The sequence below is a fragment of the Emydura macquarii genome, unplaced genomic scaffold (genome assembly GCF_026122565.2).
Source record: "Emydura macquarii macquarii isolate MOO-44397 ecotype Brisbane River unplaced genomic scaffold, CSIRO-AGI_Emac_v2 contig_3517, whole genome shotgun sequence".
NCBI lineage: Eukaryota > Metazoa > Chordata > Testudines > Chelidae > Emydura > Emydura macquarii.
The window spans coordinates 845,023-867,361 of record NW_027133654.1 but is presented as its reverse complement, the minus strand read 5'-3'; the positions used below and the strand labels follow the sequence as shown (position 1 = coordinate 867,361).

The following is a 22,339-nucleotide window of genomic DNA, read 5'->3' as shown; positions in this document are numbered from 1 at the left end:
GATTTCTTCACTGTAGACACACAATTTTACATTTTAATCTGCTTACTGAGCTTTCGAACAAATGTATACCCTCTTCCCACCAAACAGTCAAGCACTCAGAATTTAGGAAATGCAAGCATTAAGGCTACTGCCTTGTGGGTGAGCATTAATTTTGCCAGCTATCACACAAGAAGTTAACAGCAGAGCTAGGGTTGGAACCCAGACTTCCAGCGTCCCTGTGCATTGCCTTAAACAAAAGAGAACATCCTTAACATCATCTTAAACACAAGAGAACATGGGAGTCAAGGGACTCCCATCATGTAGGGAGCTCTGCAGGACTGAACATACTCAGAGCAGTTGGCATCTAGGGAGCTCTATGGAGCTGGCTGGGACCTTTAGAGGTTTTAGCAGCAAGCTTGTAACAAGCTCCACTGAACACGTGCATCTGGGATTTCAGAGGTCTGTAACTCTTGTCACATTAGGGTGGATTTTCATCAGGACAAAGTCCTCTCTCTGACCCCTATGACCACCCCCTTTCCAAATACCAAGTCTTGCTCCAAAGACTAAAAGCTCTTCAAGGAAATGGTTGGAAAAAATGTTAACACTGGTAAAACTAGCTATTAGTCCCTAGTCTTATTCTACAAAATGGCTGAAATATTCCAAAAATTCAGTCCGAGGCAGAGAGCAAGCATGGAAAATTTTAGTCTGAGGGGTTAAATTTTGGCCCCTTTATTAGCAATTGAAAGCAGGGGTTAATAGACAAGCTTAACTGTAGGTCGCTACCAGCTCTGCCTGTTATACCTCGCAACAAAATCAAGGCCAGTAACTGATCTCCATGGCCTGTTGACTGCAGAAGTAGCCACCCCTGACATTTCAGAAAAATACACGGAAATACATAAAAACATTTAAAAATAATCTACAATGATGCTTAATATAAATAGCAATAAGAACATGGTGAGGCCAAATGGGAAAAATCAGTCAAACCCGATATGCCTATCTCCTGTATCATTCCCTCTTCCACCAATCAAAGCATTTTATTATGGTATGATTTAACTATGATCTATGTATATATTCATTCAGATAACGTAAACACAGCATTATGTTTTATCTATTTATGGTACTTATATGACCACGTCCATTACTGTAGTATCTGAGCACCTCACAGTCTTTCATTATTTATTGTCACAACATTCCTGGGAGATAAGGAAATAATACTGCCCCCAATTTACAGATAGGGAACCAAAGCACAAGAGTGTGGTTCCTTGATTACATCCTTTTGTATCTCTGCCATTTCTTCCATTGATCAGGGTACAGGGCTTCACATTTATTAGTGCTGAAAGTTTCCTCACTGCCTGAAGCCCACTGCTGTATTTTCTACAGGAGATTTCGCAGTTCTGTAGACCCATCTGTTTGCTACCCCTCCAGTTTTGATGGTACTTGTTTTAAATTCAGTCATGGTCAAATCTGCAAAGGGATGACACCTGATAAACACGGACGTGAAGTTATGTTAGTCATGTTACTAAGCTGAAGAGCTGTTGATGGAAGCAAATCCCCTTGCCACAGAATTAAAAAGAGGTTGTCAAATCCCCCAAACCATTAATTTTATCAGTATGTGGTTAATAGTTGTGTAAGCAGGCAGGTGCTCTTAAATTTAAGAAGTCAAAACTGAGTTGCGATAGCATTCGGGAAGAGGCTGACACTTTTAGGTGTTCTATTGTGCATCAGCTGGTATATTGTGCCTCGTTATGCATGGAATTACTGTCTCCGAAGTGCATTTTATTTATATCACTGTAGTTGGTGACATTTTGAATCTCATGCATATGAGATGTTAAAATGAGTTCTCTCTAACACGTCACAGGTATAGCCTTTTAGTTGACACTCATCACCGCTCAGATATTATGCTTTATTACGCCAATATAGGAACCTAGATAGATAGATCTAATGGTAGATAGCGTACTGAGAAATTAGCCCCAAACAAATTCCCCTTGTGTATTTTGCTGGATCAGTCACTTGCAGTTTGCCTGTGGTTAGTGTTGTAAATAGGATTAGAGGAAAGAGCCTGGGATTATGTAGTAACAGTCTGGTTGGCAGCAAGACAAATTAGTCATAGAAAAGTGTAGAAAACATAGCATATGCTAGGTTGAACAGGTTCATGTTTGAACAGCTGCTTTGAATAAGGAATTACTGGCAACTTTTTTTAAATAAAGAAAAATAGCATCCCATTCCTTTGTACCATGCTGATGAAAGGTTTGCCCTTTAATTATCACTGAGCTTTTTTAATTCAGAAATTGCCACCTACAAGTAACATGTTATTTAACATACACATCAGCCCAGATATTATTCCCACTGAAATCAATGCAAAACAACAGCTGGGGCAGGATAAGGGCTGGAATCTTTCATTTGTATTTTTGATCCAAACTTGTTCTCTAACTTGTCTAGATAAGGGTTTTCCTGTATTAACACATTAAATCGAGACTTAATACTGCAGAACTCCAAACTTTGAATATGTTAAATACAGTATGGTAAAAAAATGCCCAATAACATGGAACAATCTGCTCCCAATTACTCCAGTGTAAGTTTGGAATAACTTCAGTGCTATGTACACTCATCACTAGAAACTGGGGGTGCTTGGCATATTTCAAAACAGGGCTCTTACACAGGATCAGGGTATCTCTAATGCTTAGGTATCTGGTGAATTCCATTTTTAAGGGACTCACGGCTGGGCAATGGAAAGTGACGTGTGGGTGAATGAACAAGAACTTAGTATGGTGATGGGTTTTTTGATGTACATACTTTTAAGAAGCAAAATTCAATTTTTTTGGCCATAGAAGAGCAAAAATCAATATCCATTGTTTGTCCTTTTCACGTGCATATAACTTTAATATGACTTCACTGGAAATGCAGCAACAAAAAAAGGCTTTTGCCCAGTTGCCCAGCTATAATTCTATATGGAGAAATAGGCCTTTTCTGATCTTTTTTTTAAAAGTCCTGTTTTAAAGTAGACAAATTTAGATTTGAAAAGTGGTCTTATGCATACACACGCGCACACTGCACCTTTATTAAGCAATTCCTGAAGAGAATTTTCTTGGTGATTTACAAGCTTTCAAAAAACTTGCATGACAGGAGCAAGTCATATCAGTCTTAACACGTTTAACCCGCACTAAGAGTTAAGAGCATTTTATTGTTCTTTTTAACCACTGTGGGAGAGATTTTCAAAAGCACCTATTTAGGGGAAAAGTTCATAGGATTTTTGTTCCTAAATCCCTTAGGTGTTTGAAAATTTCCCACTGTAAGTTTATTGTCTTTATAATGCTACATGTATTAAAAGTTACCAAATGGCCTGTGATGGATCAGTGCTTCTGAGACATGTGATATGATGATTTGAGAAAGGAACCCACTGGAAGCTGGGCATGACCAGAATACTATCTTTAGGGATGCCGACTATTTACATTTTTGTTGATGATGGTCCGAGCACCACTAATACTCAAAGTAATTGGAAAGTGAGGGCATGTGGCACCTTGTAGGATTGGCCCCTTAAGGAGAAGAAATGGGAATATATCTGAAATATAATGAAGAAAATAAATAAAGAATGGCAACAGACACACAAAACACTTCAGCTTCACCTTAAATTTTCTGAGCTGAACTCTGACTCCAGGAACTTGAGAAACTGCTCTCTTCCCACTGGATCCTTCAATGCTTCATCCATGCCAAAGCCCCATCGCTTTACCCTCTGCTGCCCTGGCTCTTTGCTGAGGGTGGGAAAAAAGTAGTCACAGACTAAACTAGCACTTCAGTGTTGTATGCATAATTAATTATGTGAATTCCTAAAGTTCGGCTACAGATTTCTCACCTTCCAAGTCACTTGTGCTTGTATAGTGTTATACCAAGATTTAATAGTCAGTGCAAAGTACACAGTCAATGCTTAATCAACATAGCATACGAGTGTGTGTGTTTGTGCGCATTCATCTAAAATGGAGCTCTCCTCGCTCCCCTTCCCTAGTGGAATCCTGGATATTGGTTATTGTGGAGACTGTGGTTTTTCATGCAGGTATATGAATCCATCCAAAATAACGTGAAACTGGACAGCTGAAAAGACCAAGAGCAAATGGGTACGCATGGTAATCTCGTTTCCTATCTGCCTAAGTACTGTGCTGCAGTACCGATAGTTGAAATCTGCCATTTCAAGCAAAGACTGCAATTATTAACACTTGCACTATTTATCTGAAAAGAAAAAAGAAATAACATACCTGGCCTCTAATTCCCAGAAAGTAGTGTCATCTGATATCCAAGGGTTAGAGGGGTCAGGTGACACAAGAAATGGATCATATTCCACATACTGCTCTGTGTAGGCTAACAGACTAGAAAAACAGAACCATCAAACATTGTCATGTTAATAAGCTTTATGATCTGGAACCTGTTGTTTTTTTTTTAAAGTAAACTATGGATGTCTGCAGATGGTGGTGGGATAGTGCATCCTAGCTTACCATGGGCTGAAATAAAATAAACAGCAAGCATTACTAATACTACTAAACATTTCTGCATGAAATTTCATTCAAGAATCTCAAGTGTTTCCACTGGCATTAATGAATGCATCCCATGAATCAGGTATTATTAAAATGAGGCAACTGGGGTGCAAAGAGATTGAAATAAAGCACAGACACAACCTGATATAAAAAAACTAAATAGGCAGATCTGACCCTGGCTTAGGAGGGGAGCTCACTGGGAGGCTTGATGGAGGCAAGGTGACAACATTATTATACAACAGATCTGGGGATAGGTCCCTGAGCTGCATAGGTGCTGTCAATCAGCCTGCTGCCTGATCATCAGCTCAGCTGTGCAGTGGCTCATTCAGGTGGCCAGTCGACAGGTGGTTAAAAAAACACAGGGCAACACATGGTTTCTGTAAAAGAGGCATCAGTTCTGGAAATAAGGATATGCCTGGCTTTCTAGGAGATATAGTTATTCTGCTTAAAGAAACTGTGATGTTCATTCATATTAATAAAGAGTGGAGTGAGAGCATACAGGTATTGTATTATGTTGATGTATTATGTTGGTGGGGATGGGGAAGAACGGATGGACATGGAGTCAATATTTCTTTTTAATTCTAAGGAGTGTGCTTAGTACAATGTTCCTGGTGCAAAAATGCCTTGCAGGCCCACAAAAAATTAACACCAGCAGCTGTTGTACCAGAGAACTTCAATAGGAGTTTGTGAGACAGCCAGCAATTTGGCCAATATCATGAATTGAACAAGGGGCTTCCAGAGCTGAAAATAAGAGGTGTTCTAGTGAAAGGTAAAGAGCTAGCCTCTGTACTTTGGAGTTGTAATAGACATGGCCTCTGTGGATAGGGCAGAGAGAGGAACATATGGGTTATATCTACATTAGGAATTTTGTAGCCTTTTTTCCACACTGGTCCTGAAAAACAGATAGCCATTTTCCGAGGGTAGGCAATGTCAGGGAGTTTAGTGTACAAGGCAGTTAGATGATTGGGCCACAGCTTTATTCTAAATTCTAAACATTCTCTGTTTCACTGAACTGAGGGTATGGCATTAAATCACATCTTATTAGTGAATCAGAAAACTGTCTTCTGTCAATTTCAATAACACATCCTTGTCTCCTCCTCTCTGGCTCCTTCTCATAGAAATTTTCAAGACACTACTTAGACCATTTCAAAAATAGAAGATACGACAATATACTTACCTCTCTGCAACTTTTGACATTTTTAATCGATGTCTGTCTAACTGTATTTGCCAATATTTTATCTGAAAAAAATGAAGGCAAAGAATCGTATGAGAAATTTCTTGGTTGGCTCTATTTTCAGAACTTTCTATTAGGGCTATGATGTAAATGTAATGTATCCTAAGGCACAGAGGAGAAGTACATCTGAGCTATGATGACATTTTATCATATTTCTTAAAGTAAATGGAACTCTCTATTAAATACAAGAGATTATACAAAGCTAAAAATGGACCAGTATAACATTTTCCCTAAAGGTTCATCCACAGAAATTTAATTAGCATTTTAATTTTTACAGAGAAACCCATTAATTGTTCCTAGTCACCCACTTTCTACCACTTCTATTACTCTGGGAAAGATTAATAAAGTATTAATGACAATATGTGAGTAAATCTACACATGCACATACTGAGATGCAACTATGCCCTCAAACCTTAAGGTGAAGTGTTGAAAGAGAAAGTGAGTGAACTGGTTACTGCAAAAAGGCTGATGCATTTAATTACAAAAAGAACCCACTAACTGGATTATTGGTAAAGCCTTATACTGTTAATACAGACTAAAAAATGTAAGTGTTACTTCCATTACCGTTAATGAAAGTTATATGCATAAATCTCCATGTTCTCCAATGAGAAGAAATATACTCTTAAACTTTGTTTCCTCTAAACATTTAATTAATCTCATTTAAATGCTAAATAAATATACTTGATGCTATGGTATCTTTTTATTCTAATTTTTTGTTTTCCAGAATGGTCTATTTAGAATCATAGAAGATTAGGGTTGGAAGGGACCTCAGGAGGTCATCTAGTGCAACCCCCTGCTCAAAGCAGGTCCAAACCCAACTAAATCATTCCAGTCACAGCTTTGTCAAGACGCATCTGAAAAACCTCTAAGAGTGGAGATTCCACCACCTCCCTAGGTAACCCATTCCAGTGCTTCACCACCCTCCTAGTGAAAAACGTTTTCCTAATATCCAACCTCCCACTGCAACTTGAGATCATTGCTCCTTGTTCTGTCATCTACTACCATTGAGAACAGCCTAGCTCCATCCTCCCTGCAGCCCCCTATCAGCTAGTTAAAGGCTGCTGTCAAATCTGCCCTCATTCTTCTCGTCTGCAGATTAAACAAGCCTAGTTCCCACAGCCTCTCCTCATAAGTCATGTACTCCAGCCCCCTAATTATTTTTGTTGCCCTCCGCTGGACTCTTTCCAATTTGTCCACATCCTTTCGGTAGTGGGGGGCCCAAAACTGGACACAATACTGCAAATGAGGCCTCACCAGTGCCAAATAGAGGGGAATAATCACTTCTTTCAATCTGCTGGCAATTCTCCTACTAAGGCAGCCCAATATGCCATTAGCCTTCTTGGCAATAAGAGCACACTGTTGACTCATATCCAGTGTCTTGTCCACTGTATCCCCCTGGTTCTTTTCTGCAGAACTGCTGCCTAGCCAGTTGGTTCCCAGTCTGTAGCACTACATGGGATTCTTCTGTCCTAAGTACAGGACTCTGCACTTGTCCTTGTTGAACCTCATCAGATTTCTTTTGGTCCAATCCTCTAATTTTTCTAGATCATTCTGCATTCTATCCCTACCTTCCAGCGTATCTACTTTTAAATTTAAAAGCTTATAATATTTTTTCTTCAAACCTCTTGGTGTAATTCATCTTCTGTGGGTGGCTTAGTTTCTGGTACTGGTGTGTGGGTAGGACTGTGACTTCGAATGTCATTTTGTAATCCATAGACAGACTATGCAAAAGCATGGAAAGAAAGACATTTGTTTTTAAACAGTACTTATGTATGCATACAAACATTCACTGTATATATTTTTATATTATGCATTCAGTAAGCTAGCTACCTCTATATTTTCACAAGCCTTACATCACTGTTCAAAAGTATTATAAATATGCCATGTATTGAAACACTATGTTGCAAAATGAAATAAAGAATTCTGAAAAAAGGCCCTATTACATGATGGCGTAGGATACTAGGACTCCATATATATATTTGCATTTAGCAAGTATTAGCTGTTAAAGTAGGTGGAGGTGGTTGGCATGGAAAGGAAAGAACAGGAAATTGAGAGGTACACTGTTATGATGAATTATTTGTACAGTTCTCAAATATGTGCCAGGCTGTTGATAAATGACTAATTCCTGGGACCTTTCACTAATGCTAACAAATTGTGTTGATGACATCTCCAAATCCTGTCTTCCTTCAGATTCAGAACTTTACCATGGAACAACACTATAATTTAACTACAAAGTGATACTTTAGATTAAAGATGGGCTCAATGTGCAGAACTGGGATCCATCTCTGGAACTGAAATACCTGAAAATTCAGAGCTGCTTGGATCTGGGATAGTGGGCCAACCTACTATATAGTCTTGGGCAATTTGTAAAATTGGTTTGGAATACTAAATCTATTTCCTCCAAAGTTCCAGTGGTTTCATTTGGTGACTTCTTTATTCTAAACTAGACTTTCTTTTTACCTTCAAGGATGTCCAGAGATCCATTGCTACTATTATTTTTTCTAGCATATTTGTTCTGAAAGTGAAAATTCTGTGGGCATTTTCACTTATATTTTTCCCCTTTAACTACTGATAAAAAATGTATAATGTGCATACTTAGAACGTAACATGCACTATTCAATATGCTATATACTGCAAAACATGGGGCTCCTATTCTCTGTAATTTCTATGGAATTTACATATGCAAGCAACATATTTTGTGCAGGGCAGTTAAATTTGGAAAGTTCCTGTAAGGTTGCATTACGAGTGAACCACAGAAGCTGCAGGTGCTCAGTACCCTTAAATAGCCTTGTAAGAATAAACAGATCTGTTTTAATTTTTATACTACTTTCTATCCAAACACAGTATTTACCTTTCTTGTTTTGTGAGGATTTTTCATTCTTGAAGACTTTTTTATATCCACTTCAGTAGTATTTACACATCCAGGCTAAAAAAAAAAAAAAGGGGGGGGGGGGGGGAATAATGGAATTTGACATTGAACTCCATGTTTATTTCATTTAGTTACTGCACAGTGAAGCCTGCACTAAAGGCTAGAATAACCAGAGAACTGGTTAAAACTGTGATGTATGGATACCTCTATCCTAAGGATGACAACCTATATTAAAAAACTGAAGATGCTGGAGTGGAGTTGCCCCTGGAAAAATATGAGATAGCACTGCTTATGGGACCATGACTATTGCTGGTTTATACCCTGGTTTTATGTAGCAATGGGGATACCACTATAATGCAAAAGCAACACATTCAGGAGATAATATGTTGAAACCTGCACTAAAATTCACTTCCAATAGATGATTTCCTGTCTTAATTTATTACTATAAAATATCATTAGTGTCTCCAGAACAATGTTGTTTGGTTTATTTTGAGACCTACTTTGGCTTTTTTGCCAGATCTTCAGGTGGCCTTTAGACAGATTTCACTTTATTTCTCCATATTGAAAGGACTGAATGATATACAGAGAAACATAAAATATACCCAATGTTCACTGCAATAGGCATTTGAAACTGAGGCTCGGAATGGATCAGCTAAAATTTTCATCTGATTCATTATAACCTACAATTATTGGACATTTAAATACAAGTTGCTATAACTCAAAGTTATAACGTAGAGAGAACAAACCCCTTTTACAACCACATAAGCAAAACACGTTTCTGCCTTGGTTCTGCCAGGATCTCCAAACAATGAGTGATTTTGTATGCAATGCAGTCCTTTGAAAAGTGTGGTGGACCCATCAGGCTATGCATTGAACTGTGCACTGCACAGTGCCCCATGGCAGATATGAAACCCACCAGGCCATGATCTTGACTATCACTTCTTCAGAAAGCAAAGACCATTGGACCACTTCTTTAAAAGATAGCCTGAAAAAGGTGGAGAAATTGAGCTTGCTTCTTCATGAACCATAAAGGAGACTTGAACTTTCTTGACAAAAAACATAGACAAAAGCATCTTTTAAATTTTGCTGCTCTTTTTTATTTATTTTTTTATTTTAGAAATTCAGGTCATGTCTAGCTTGAAAGACTCCATGGAGAACCAATGAAATTATGACATCACAAGAGAGAAAGCTGAGCAATTACAAGGGGAAGGACTTTTAGTTACATTGTTTGAAGCTTATTTTATGTTGAAATTTATTTAACACGTATTTAATTGTCTAATAAATGATTTGCTTAAAAGCCATAGGTTTTTAACATTCAACATCTCAGTTATGGGATAAGAACTCAGAATAAATAGATGTGAGAAACCCGAGAGAGTTCTCCAATCAGACAAGACTCTAAAATTAAAAAATAGAGCAAATGGCCGTCTTTGTATACAAGGATACAAAACCCAATTTTTGTTTTTTTAGATCCTTTACAGGTCTGCTTTTACATTTTATTACAAATGCAGCTTTCTGTGTTAAATAAGGTTTTGCACACAAAACTGAAGCCTTTTAGGCTTCATTCTCAGAAGAATGTGCTGGCATTACACTATGATATTTAGGCATGGTATGGGGAGCCAACGATGGCATTTTAATCAAAGATGTGTCAAACTCAATAGCATTCATTCCTGGGGCACACTGAAGATACTTTCAACCTTTCCCTCATGTTAGTTTGAACCCCAAGTTCTGCTCTGAGCTTCTGGTTCAAAGTGAAACTTGGCCAATTTCTGATTATAAAAAATCATAAATTATTCTAGGTTACTAAAATTCAATAGACTCTTTAGACAAATCTGTGCTGTCTTTCACCAGTCCAATCATATACTGATTAAAATCGATGGCAAAACTCTCAATTTCTTCTATGCGAACGTGATTGGGCCACAGATTTGTACCAAAACATCAAATGTTGTGAGTTTTGCATTGTTTGGGGATTCATACCCCAAATTTTGCACAGACCTAACTCAAGCTTTTTACTCTAACTTGCTTTACTGCAAAACATTTCAACAGCCAACCATTTAGGATGTTTTCATCCAGAAAAGGAGATTATCTGGGAATCATGTAGTAAACACCACACAAAATTTGAAAGAGGTTTTTTTCTCCACCATTTCATGATACTTTTAGTGATTATGTCCTAGAGAGATTTTAATTTCAGTGTCTATCATAACAAATATAAATAATATTTAAAAAGTAGGGAAAGGAATAAAATTCATCCCATGAATAACTCCATTAACAAATTTGATCCATTAATTGACAAAAACTGCATTGTCTGGCATATAAACTATTCCTCTGAAAAAATTCACCTAGCTCTAGCCCTGAAGCATGCAGTTTTGGTCAACCTGAAACCATTTGTGAATTTGACATGAATACACCAAAAGGTTTCAGCCACTTTTTCTTTTTCAGCAGTGGTGGCACCATTCACAATATAGCACAATTGTTGGATGCTAAAAAGCAGAGTATAGCACAAACAGGTGCTTTATTTGGAATAGTCCATTCTTTTTTAGGCATTAAGCTCTAGACACTTTTGTAGCTAAATCATGGGATTATGGACTATTGCTGTGTTTGGGCAGAACAACTTTTATGAAATATATAGTCAACTGGGTCCTCTTTTACTTTCTCTGAAGTAATAAAAGCAGGACAAGAAAAATCTGGTTGTTATTAACCAAATATATCCAAGTGAGAGAGATAAAAGATAAAAATACTTATAGGAAATAAGAGTCTGTTTAAAGAACACTTTGGATCGGAATGCCAGACACGCCAGTATCATAATTATAGTAACTAGGTAAATAAGTAAATCCATTTTAATTCATATCTGAATTTTTGGAAGCTTTCAGGATTCATTACTAACTTCAAGCACACAGCAGCTGACTTCCAGTTATCAGCCATACACCATCCATCCATCTTCTCACTGGTCATCCCCTACTGCAATGACCTTCCACCATTCCTTCCATAACAATTTTCTTAAGGTTATTTCCATCTACACGCCTAATGTGACTAAAGTATATAAGTTTGCATCTGTTGATTTATGACATCAGGATTTGCTTCTCTCAAATAATATTTCTAACATACACATTAGTCTTCTTTTCTTTCCAGGAGACATACAAGAGTCTTCACCAGCACCACATTCCAAAAGCTTCAATTTTCTACTTGCCAGAAGCACTAACTTCCCCATCATTTACAACCATAAATTGCTTTGGAAAAAAATTAGGCTTGTCACCAGTCATACCTCTGTACATTTTGAGATGGCACGGTTTTTCCACACTTTTTTAAGGGAGACCAGAGTTGAGTGAGCCATCCTTAGTCTTCTTCCAATTTCTTTGGAAAAGTTTCTTGGTTGGATATATATGATCCCATATAATTAAATTCATCTACTGCCTCTACACCTCATCTGTTAATCATGATGTCTACTTGCATCCGGATTTTGTTAGTCATGTCAGCATTCATGTATTTTGTTTTCATCACATTAAGGAATAGTCCATATTCCTTACTCCTTATAGCCTCCAACATTTGTTGTATGCACTGATGGTTGTAGAAAACAGCATCTATAATGTGGTGGAGTAGCCTCATTCTGGCACAGAGGGAGTTAGTTCACCGTGTTGAATGAAGATAGCCCCACCCCTAACTCCTCACAAGAAGTGCGGGGGCAGGTCAGGAAGCATAAGAGCTGGGCCTCACTGCCCAGTTGGAGTCAGACCATGGAAGGAGCCGTATGTCCTTTCCAGGGAGCTGAACTACTGCTAATGATTCCCAACACTGATAGGTTTTTTGACTGCTGCTGCACATTGAGTGGATGTTTTCAGAGAAATATCCACCATGACTCCAGCTAATTTAGACTCCATTACTTTGAATGTATAGTTGGGATCATGTTTTCCAATGTGCATTACTTTGCATTTATCAACACTGAATTTCATCTGCCATTTTGTGGTCCATTCACCCAGTTTTATGAGATCCCTTCGTAACTATTTGCAATCTTCTTTGGACCTAACTATCTTGAGTAATTTTGTATTATCTGCAAACTTTGCCACCTCACTGTTTACCCCTTTTTCCAGATCATTTATGAATATGTTGAACAGCACTGGTCAAAGTACAGCTCCCTAGGGGACATAGCTATTTACCTCTCTTCATTGTGAAAACTGGCCAATTATTCCTCCCCTTTGTTGCCTACCTGTTTTTAACCAGTTACTGATCCTTGAGAGGACATTCCCTTTTATTGTATGACTGCTTACTTTGTTTAAGAGCCTTGAGTGAGGGACCTTGTCAAAGTCTTTCTGAAAGTCCAAGTACATTATATGCACTGAATCATCCTTGTCCATATGTTTGCTAACATATTAGAATTCTAATAGATTGATGAGGCATGATTTCCCTTTACAACAAATCATGTTCATCTATGTGTCTGATCATTCTTTTCTTTACTATATTTTCAACCAATATAAGAATGGCCATACTAAGTCAGATGAATGGTCCACCTCGCACAGTATCCTGTCTTCTGACAGTGGCCAATGCCAGATGCTTCAAAGGGAATGAACAGAATAGGGCAATTATCAAGTGATCCATCCTTTGGGTTCAGTCCCAGCATCTGTCAGTCAGAGACTTATGGACACCCAACGCATGGGGTGGCTCCCCTGACCATCTTGGTTAATAATCATTGATGGACCTATCCTCCATCTGACTTTATCTTTTTCTCTTTTGAACCCAGTTATAGTTTTGTAGTTTTGGCCTTCACAACATCCCCTGGCAACAAGTTCCACAGATTAACTGTGTGTTGTGTGAAGAAGTACTTTTATTTCTTTTAAACCTGCTGTCTATTAATTTTCATATGGGTGATCCCAGTTCTTGTGTTATGGAAAAAGGGTAAATAATACTTTTTCTTCACACCATTCATGATTTTATAGATCTCTGTCATATTCCTTCCTTTGTCATCTTTTCTCAATATATTACTGCAAGTAGGAGAAATATGTAAATTCACTTTTTAAAATAATAATTTTTAAATGCTTTGAGACACCAAGAAATACCTTAGCATAAAACCAGTGTTTTCCATTCCCCTAAAAATGCACAGGAAAAATGAACATCATTATCTATGAAGCATAGACAGTGTCTTCAGAAAAATAAAACAATTAAGTCTGCAAAATGATATTGTGTCTGTAGAAGGGTGTGTGCAGAAATTTAAATTTGACCCATTTTAGAGGGGCACATTTTGTATCCCCATCCCCACACACTGGAGATCACTCTTTCTGCCCCCTTTCCTCCCCCAGCCCCAGAAATGCTTGCTGTCCCTCGCAGGCCCAAGGCCAGGGGAGTTCTGTGTTCCCTATGATTATTGGGGGGGTCTGTGCCCCTGCTTTGCCCCCCTTATGCATGCCCCTGTGTATGTGTGCTTATTGCTGCTAATAAGTATAGTTGTTAAAAGCTCAGCAGATGACATGTAGAAAAGGAATCTGATACATTCAGATGAAATGTTGGAGGACTGGAATGCCCATCTGAGGAATTCAAAAGAAATGTGTTTGATCTAGGAAAGTAGGCTACAGGTACAATTTTTAAAAGCATTGAAATGACATAACTGCCCAAGTCCTAATGGAAGTTGGGCTCCTAAATTAATTAGGTGCTCTGGAAAATGTTAACCTATAAGCTTAAAATGTGTAACTTGCAGATCTTCCAACAACATTTTGAAGCAAGCTAGAAGGGTTGGCATACATTTTATGAACAGGCTAGACAGAGACATAGCATGCATTTAAAAAGAAGGGGAGATTAATCTTAAATATTTTTAAACGAAATTACATATATTTCAGGCTTTTCATCATCATTTCCCTCAATGCACGATACAATGGGCAAGATTAATCCATAATGTAACTCAGCTGTCCATTGTATCTGAGCTTTAAAAAAGCTCATCAGAGAAAATTTTTTTATTATACTAAAGTAGGAGCCATTTTAATTTGCGGTTGAGGGAGAAAAAAAGAAGATATTCTGACCAGTTATCCTGGTGTAAATCTGGAGGAAATCCATTGATTTCATCAGATCCATTGACTTCACTGGAGTTCCTACAGATTTATACCAGTGTAACTGAGCAAAATGTGTCCCTTTTAAAAAGTGATTAAACAATTGATATACTAAAGAGAAGCTATGCTCAGCTGGGGAAAGTTGTGTGTGCAGACTAGATGCCAGTACATACATCTTTACTGTTTGGAGCTTATATTAGTGCTCTAGGTTGAAGAGCCCATTATATTTTCTGATGTTGTAAACAAGACAGACTGTAAGTTAAAATAAAATTCAGTCTAGCCACTGACAAATTCAAAACAACACTCCTTGAGCTGAAAAATACCACACAAGTACAAAAGGGACAGAATTAAATGAGCACAAGAGACTTTTGTGGAAGAACAGAATTCTTGGCAAAAGGAGCTACATGATGTGAAAATGCATACAGTATAATTGAAAGAAAATACTACAGTCAGAGAAGGGTGCTGTGTTTTTCATCTTATTTAGCTTTGTGATTTCTGAAATCGGTATATTCAACCAATTTTGCTGCTTTCTAATAGCCAGAGAAGGGGAATAATATTGAAACACAATGAATGACTTTCACAGTTCTTCAGAAAAGAGTTCTTCTTTCCCCTCTCACAACATTTAGTTTGCTTTTGGCCAAAATATTATCAATAGGGTATAGTTACTCTTAGAGTGGTACAAACTAGAAAAGTACAAAGAAAAGCACAAAGTGTACAAAGCTGCATAAGATACAGCTCAGTCAGGGGACATAACACAGTGGTGAGTCAGGGACAACCCCTTGCTAGGAGCATAAGTGGAAGACAAAGAGTAGAAATAACGATTAGCAATAAGAGGAAGGGCAAAAAGTAGCCATCTGTATGGAGGAGGGGTTTTGGTGGAAGTGTCCATTGTGGGTTGGGAGAAAAGCCAGTGTGCAAGTAATCTATTTAGGAGGCTCCAGTCTCTCGCCGCAAATCCCATCTGTGCTGTGATGCTTACAAAAATATAGCCACCCAATGAGGAGTAGGTGGAGTGACAGGGGTAGTAGATTTATTGTAATGTATTTTATATATAAATAAAAGCCTTCCAGTAGTCTGGAACCTCAAATTGGGCATAATTTTATTGTTACTTTAATCCCTACCCCCACCGTCCGTCACACTCACATTCCAACTCATGTTTTAAATTATACTGTAAGATCCACAGGGCAGGGGCTGTTTCCTCCTGTGTGTTTGTAGAGCCTTTAAGTGCTACCAAAATAAGAATAATAAAACAAAAATCTTTGGAAAGGGCCTGAGGTCTAGATAGATCAGATGTATAGACAAAAATTGAGGCCTGACCCTGAGGAATTATAAGTATCCACAACTGTTCCTGATGTCAATAGGAGCTGAGCATGCTCAGTACCTCTGAGAAGGAGACCTTTAGTCTTAAAACTTATATATAATCTGTAAGGATAATTAAGAAACCATAAATGTATATGCCTAAAATTGAACAATGCCTAAAGTCAGATTTTGATTAAAATGTTAAAATAAGGGAAAAGGTCAATGATAGATTCAGAGATTATAAAATCAAAAAGGACAATTGTGATAATCCAGTCTGACCTCCTCCAAAACACATGCCATAGGTATTTCTGAATTATCTCCCGTTTGAACTAGAATATATCTTTTAGAAAAAAACATCCAATCTTGATTTTAAAATTGCCAGTAATGGAGAATCCACCTCAGCCCTTAGAAAGTTGTTTCAATGATCAATTACCCTCACTATCAAAAATGTGTGCCTTATTTTTAGTCTGAATTTGTCTAGTTTCAACTTTCAGCCATTTGATCAAGTTATATCTGTGTCTGCAAGACCGAAAAGGTCTCTATTATCACATTTCTGTTCTCCATGCAGGTACTTACAGACTGTGATCAACTTGCCCCTTAGCCTTCTTTGGGATATGCTAAATCGATAGACTGAAGGAGTTCATTCACTATATGGCATTTTTTCCAATCTTTTAATCATTCTTGTGGCTCTTCTCTGAACCTTCTCCAAGTTTTCAACATCCTCCTTGAATTGTGGACACCAGAACTGGACACAGCATTCCAATAGCAGTCACACCAGTGCCAAATACAGAGGAAATATGAACTCACTACGCCTATTCAATACTCTCCTGTTTATACATCCAAAGATTGCATTAGCTCTTTGGCCCCAGCATCGTACTGGGAACTCATGTTCATCTGATTATCCACCATGACCAAGTCTTGTTCAGGGTCGCTGCCTCCCATAATACAGTGCCCGATTTTGTTAGTAATAATTAGAAGGAAGTTCTTTCCCACTCAAAAATTGATAGTATTCTTCCATGACAGTATGGCAGAGGCTAAAATTATAATTGAAAGCCCTTGTGTGAAAAGTCAACATGCACTACTTTGGTACTCCTAAGAAATAAATGAATGGATGTGAAACAAGCAGAGCCCTGGTCTACACTTACCCGGAGATTCAGCGGCAGTCGATGGGAGTTACGCAAACTACGCAGAAATCTCCCTATATAAGGATTTAAGATCTCTGGACATTGGCATAGGAAAGAAAGAAACTCTTTAATATATTAATCTTAATCCTTTTGTTGTGATTTATCCACTGCTCACTAGGAGATGAGCACAACTTTTACATTAATGTGATAAATTAACATTTTTGTTAAAACTTGACACATGGCATTAATAATATAAACATTTTTGTCCTTAGACACTAAGGATAAAAAAAAATACCTAGAAGTGACCAAAAATCCTAGGGAAAGCATCTTAAATACTATTGAAATACATATAGAAAAGTATAATTTGCAATTGTGAAAAAGCAAAAAATACAGTCTTCTAACTCAGAATATCTTCTAGCTCATAGTGAAAGTTGGGAGTTTAAAAATATGAAACCTTCTATGATGGTCCATTGCTCCCAAGGCAGAAGGTTTAGCTATCAATTTAGACGATAAACAATATATCTATTCTAGAATTAGGCCAGTGGGCGAAAGAGAGGATACGTGCTATCTGCAGTATCTTAAACCTTTTGATACCAGGATTTGACTGCTTACTTACCCTGCCCTCCCTGGGGGCCTGAGGCCTATTGGCTTATTCCTCCTGTCAATAGATGGTGAGATAGTGAGGCGAGTTGGCCTCCCTCCAATAAAACTCCACCAGGTACCAGTCCAGGGCCCTGGCAGTGGCAGAGTGGTGCATCACTGGGTTAGCAGGATCCCTGCCAAAACACGCTGACTGAGGCTCAGGCCCCAACAACAGCCGCACTGTAGCTGGCTGTTCCTGGGCTACTTCCTACCTTCCCCTTGGGGTGAGTTTCATACACGGTACCTTTTTAAACAGGACTACCTACTTTTGCTAGAGAGAAGTGCTTCAATAGAGATATGCTGCAGGCGTCCCATTTAGCATGCAGTATGTAATTGGCACACTTTAAGGAGTTTCCAAAAGATTTCCTGGAAAATTTGAAACCTAGCCTATATGACGAATCATTATACTTATTTCCTATAGAGCTTGGATGCTGTGTGGGGCAAATTCTGCCCTCAGTTAAACTCTAACAACCCTGTTGAAACTGTTGGGAGTGGAAGAACATAACTGAGGACGTAATTTGGCCTTGAAATACCATTGCCAAATTTCTGTCATGTATTTAAAATCAAACTTAGCCCCTTTCCATCTAGCATTTAACATTTCCCTTATCTCAAAGTGTGTTGAGGCATAATATTGACCATGAGAGACTTGGAGCAAAGGAGTGGTCCATCACTGGGTTAGCAGGATCAAAGGATTTATCACTCATACCAGGGCAGACTCACTGCTGGAAAAAATGGTTGCAACTCCACTGAAGTCAAGGAGTTCTGTAGGTGGGAGGATATTATTAATAGCTTGGATATTATTAATAGCTTAGATATGGCATTTATTATCAATTCCTCCTGCAGTATAATTTTTTTTTAATTCTTTCAAGCCTTCAGAGGTTAGTAACAGTACAGCTAGATGTGACACAGGGAAATTTGGTAATACATAAGGTACTTGAATAAATTAACCTATTCCAAGGGGGAAAGCTAAGCACTGCAAACTACAAAGACACAAATATGTTATTAAGAAACTAGACAGAAGCAAGGATGGATGACTAAGTACTAGTACTACTGGATACTACTGCTTATGTTCTTGATGCTTCCTGATAGACCGTATGGAGCTGCATTATGATATAATTCCAATTAAAAAAAACCCCACACATCTGAGGGACAAGGCACTCTAGCCTTGCTTAACAGTACCAGTAAACTGAAATTTTTGGTACTGCAACCTCATCCCAGGAATTTTCATAAAAGTATATCATTAGTGGATATCTTTAAACATTGGTATTTTCTACACCATGATAATGACAATGGTCACCATTTGCCAACATAATACTATCTGAGAAAAAACTGATAGTCACATATTTTTTCCTATGCTAAGAAGAAGAGATAGCTGTAGTAGTGAGTTACTGTGTGATAACTAAATGCATTTTGGTTTCAGAAGTCTTTGTGGTATTCCCTATATTTCAAATGAGAAACATGATACATTTTACTTACAATAGTAGGGAGTGGCCAATGTTTAATGAAGTCCTCTGTATTTAATCCAAACAATCCAATTGGCTGTCCCAGGTTTTTGTAATATCAATTATTTTTTCATATTGCCTTCCTGCACAGCCAACAGTATTTGTTATCAATAACTATTTACTGGCTAGACATTTGTTAAGATATACTCACTATGATGTATCCTAAAACAGAAAAGCCTCAGCAGAGAGCAAATGAACATATACCATATTTAAGGAAACCTTATTCCATACTGAAACCCTGCAGCATTTTCAGACAGAAAAGGAGCATGCCATCTTAACTGTAAATCTGCTCAGATGGACTATCTTGTGGATCTGTTTGTTCCGTCTTCCCTTCAGAGATGCTGTGCCAATAGAACCATGGACAGGGCAATAGCAAGACTGCAGAACTGAGATCCATAGAAATACACATGACAGAAGACCACTCCCTTTCCCCTCTGCCAAATAACTGCTGCAGCCTGGAGCTCACTTTACCTGCCCCCATCCCTTGCAACAGGAATACAACTTGGTAGAGTACAGTCTAGATATGTAAATAAGGAAGTTTAAAAGTGAATTACACACTTGGTTTTAAGTTACAAAGGGAAATAGGGTCTTTAATTTGAAACACTTTCACAAACCTTATGAACCTCCCAAAAGTCTGAGTATTTTGTAAACTCCAAAATTCCATATGTTTCCTCAGTACATTGAAGATAATGGTAAGAAATTGTAATTTCACCTTCAGGTCCGGGATACTTTTGAGAAGTATAAAAACTACTCTTCACAAAATTACTAGTTAATTGTAATACTGCATCTACATTCACAAGACCACAAGTAAATTAGCGAAATGCTCGAGTAAGAAATGAGTAGTTGTCATAAAGTGAATCCAGCACAGATTATAAACTGCAAAGTGGGGGAAAAAAAGTCCCTCCCCCTCCACCACAGACAAACACAAGCTGCAAGCTAATAAGTTTACCAAATATACAGCCTCAAGGCTCTCAGATGATTTATAGCTGTCATTATCTTGTCACAGCTGATAAATATCAGATGAGTTTGTCCTTCATTGATATACAGTAACAGTTTAATCTTTTAGTATGTGTCAAGAGTCAACATTATGGCATAATAGAAGTGGGAGAGATCATCACTGTTTTCTCTCTCTCCACTTTTTTCAAGAGAACATATGAATGCCATGCACATCTTATTATAATTCTCTATTATATTCCCTAGATTTCAACCGCACAGATACCTCCTTAGAACGAACAAATATTTGACTCAGTTGATCCCCACCTGGCTTTGAACTGACAACTGGCATCTAAGCATCAGGAATGGTGGCCTTTTAAGTTTTTTCCTACAGATCACTAATTAATAGATGACTCAGGAACCATGGGACCAGCTTGTATGAAAAATTGCAGCCCACTCTGTTTTAGTTTTTACAGTGTCCTCACTTCAGAGATTCAGATGATTCATGGGCCTCAGGAGATCTTAGACTGCATAATGTTAGTTCTTGCCTGAGTAATAGAAGACACAATTTTTAAAATCTTGAAACAGAAGTAAACTGATATTTGAGCTTTCATGATTCTCCAGTGGAAATGCTTAGGTACCACTGCACGCTGAGTGGCAAGTCTCTATGAAGTGTGGTGTTGGTAGATTTTTTTGCTATGTCACATTATTTTGTAACTAAAAATGGACTGAAATCTAAGCCATAATGTTTGGATCCAGATTTAAACTTCCTCGGAGTTAAAGGGCATTCAGATATGGTACTTTTACTTTTGTTCAGGTCCCACCTGGCCTATGCGTCCATTGAGAAGTATATACAGAAAGACAACATTTTAGTTGAATGAAGTGAGCATTAAAATGGCCGGTGAAGTATTTTAGGCATGAACTGTGAATTTCTAGATTTTAAGGTAGGTGTATGTGTCCATGCCATATATAATCATTAGACTTTCACACGCCTAGAATTCAGGATCAGATACTATTTAAGACCAGCTTCTGATCAAATGTATTTTTTTTTAATTTTACCCTATGACCATCTCCTAAGCCATCAGTTACCTCCTCTGTGAGACACAAATATGTCCTCTGAATGATGCACCTCAGACCCAATTAATTAACAGACAGCAGATCCTGAGATTCCTCTCAAATCCACATCTCTATGGTAGCACATGTGATGGGGTTCGATTCAAGATGCAATCCAGACAAGTGAGGGGTTGTGTCACCACTTGCCCTGCCCCCCTGGGTGCCTCACAATGCTTTGCTGTTGTAGCTCCCAGCCTGGGATGCTCCCAGCCAGTCTACAAGCATGCAGGTCACACACTCTGTGTGTCTGTGTTCTAGCCAGTCCTGGTTCAGCAGCCTGTCTGGCTTCCACTGACCTTGGTTACAACCTGCAAGGTGACCCCAACACACTTGCAGTCCTGAATTTTCCCAAAACCGTGTGTTCTGCAATGTCCAGCCCTCTCTCCTGGACAGTTCAGAGAAATTACAAGGTCCAGTTGTTCCTCTAAAGACACAAAACCCACCAGTTTACTAACTTGACTGGGGTAAATACACCCTCTCATTTAAAAACTGCACTGAACTGGTTTATAGTAAAAATAACATAATAGGACATAGCTTAAGTGATGCCAAGTAAAAGAAAATAAAGTTAGAATGGATTACAAGCAAATAAAAGTGAAAACATGCATATAAAAGTCTAAAACTTAAGCTAGCAATGTACAATCCTTGCTTAAGCAGCTTTCTCACCTATATTCAGGTCCCAGAGACTTCAATCCCCACTTGGTTGAAGGACCCATTTTTCTCAGCTTGCAAAAGCTGTTTCCTTGTGGCTGTCTAGTAATGGATGCTGAAATGGATTCTCTCCTTGCTTATCTTCTTGAATTCAATGAATTTATTTCAAGAGGCAGGATGACCTCATGCTGTTCTTCCCTTGCTGTGGGCTTCCCATACCCCCCCCCCCCCCAAAAAAAAAATATGATTTCTGTGTAAATGGGACATTCATTGTTTCCACCATGCTTAATTGACATCGGAGACAGGTAGAAAGCTGTGACAGTCCCTCCTGTCTGGGCAGATTGCAATTCCTTATATAGTGTTAATACATACAATTCACAATTATATCAATCACCAGCATATCATAGCCTTTCAGAAAAAACTTTATACACTTTTATAATGCAGTAG

The 22,339-nt window shown here is 38.1% G+C and overlaps 1 protein-coding gene across 6 annotated transcripts in view; it reads right to left on the bottom strand.

The window, feature by feature from the left end:
* The window catches only part of RGS7 (regulator of G protein signaling 7), a 363,940-nt gene that overhangs the window by 23,268 nt on the left and 318,333 nt on the right, over positions 1-22,339 (bottom strand). For 5 of the 6 annotated variants that reach the window (XM_067535826.1, XM_067535825.1, XM_067535822.1 and 2 more), the window contains exons 10-14: positions 8,588-8,662; positions 7,359-7,457; positions 5,680-5,741; positions 4,227-4,337; positions 3,603-3,728 (exon numbers count right to left, since the gene is read on the bottom strand). In XM_067535826.1, coding sequence (XP_067391927.1) covers positions 3,603-3,728; positions 4,227-4,337; positions 5,680-5,741; positions 7,359-7,457; positions 8,588-8,662 — 473 coding nt within the window. Of the gene's footprint in view, positions 1-3,602; positions 3,729-3,983; positions 4,066-4,226; positions 4,338-5,679; positions 5,742-7,358; positions 7,458-8,587; positions 8,663-22,339 lie in introns of those variants that run through there. The other variant, XM_067535827.1, reaches the window with a different exon arrangement.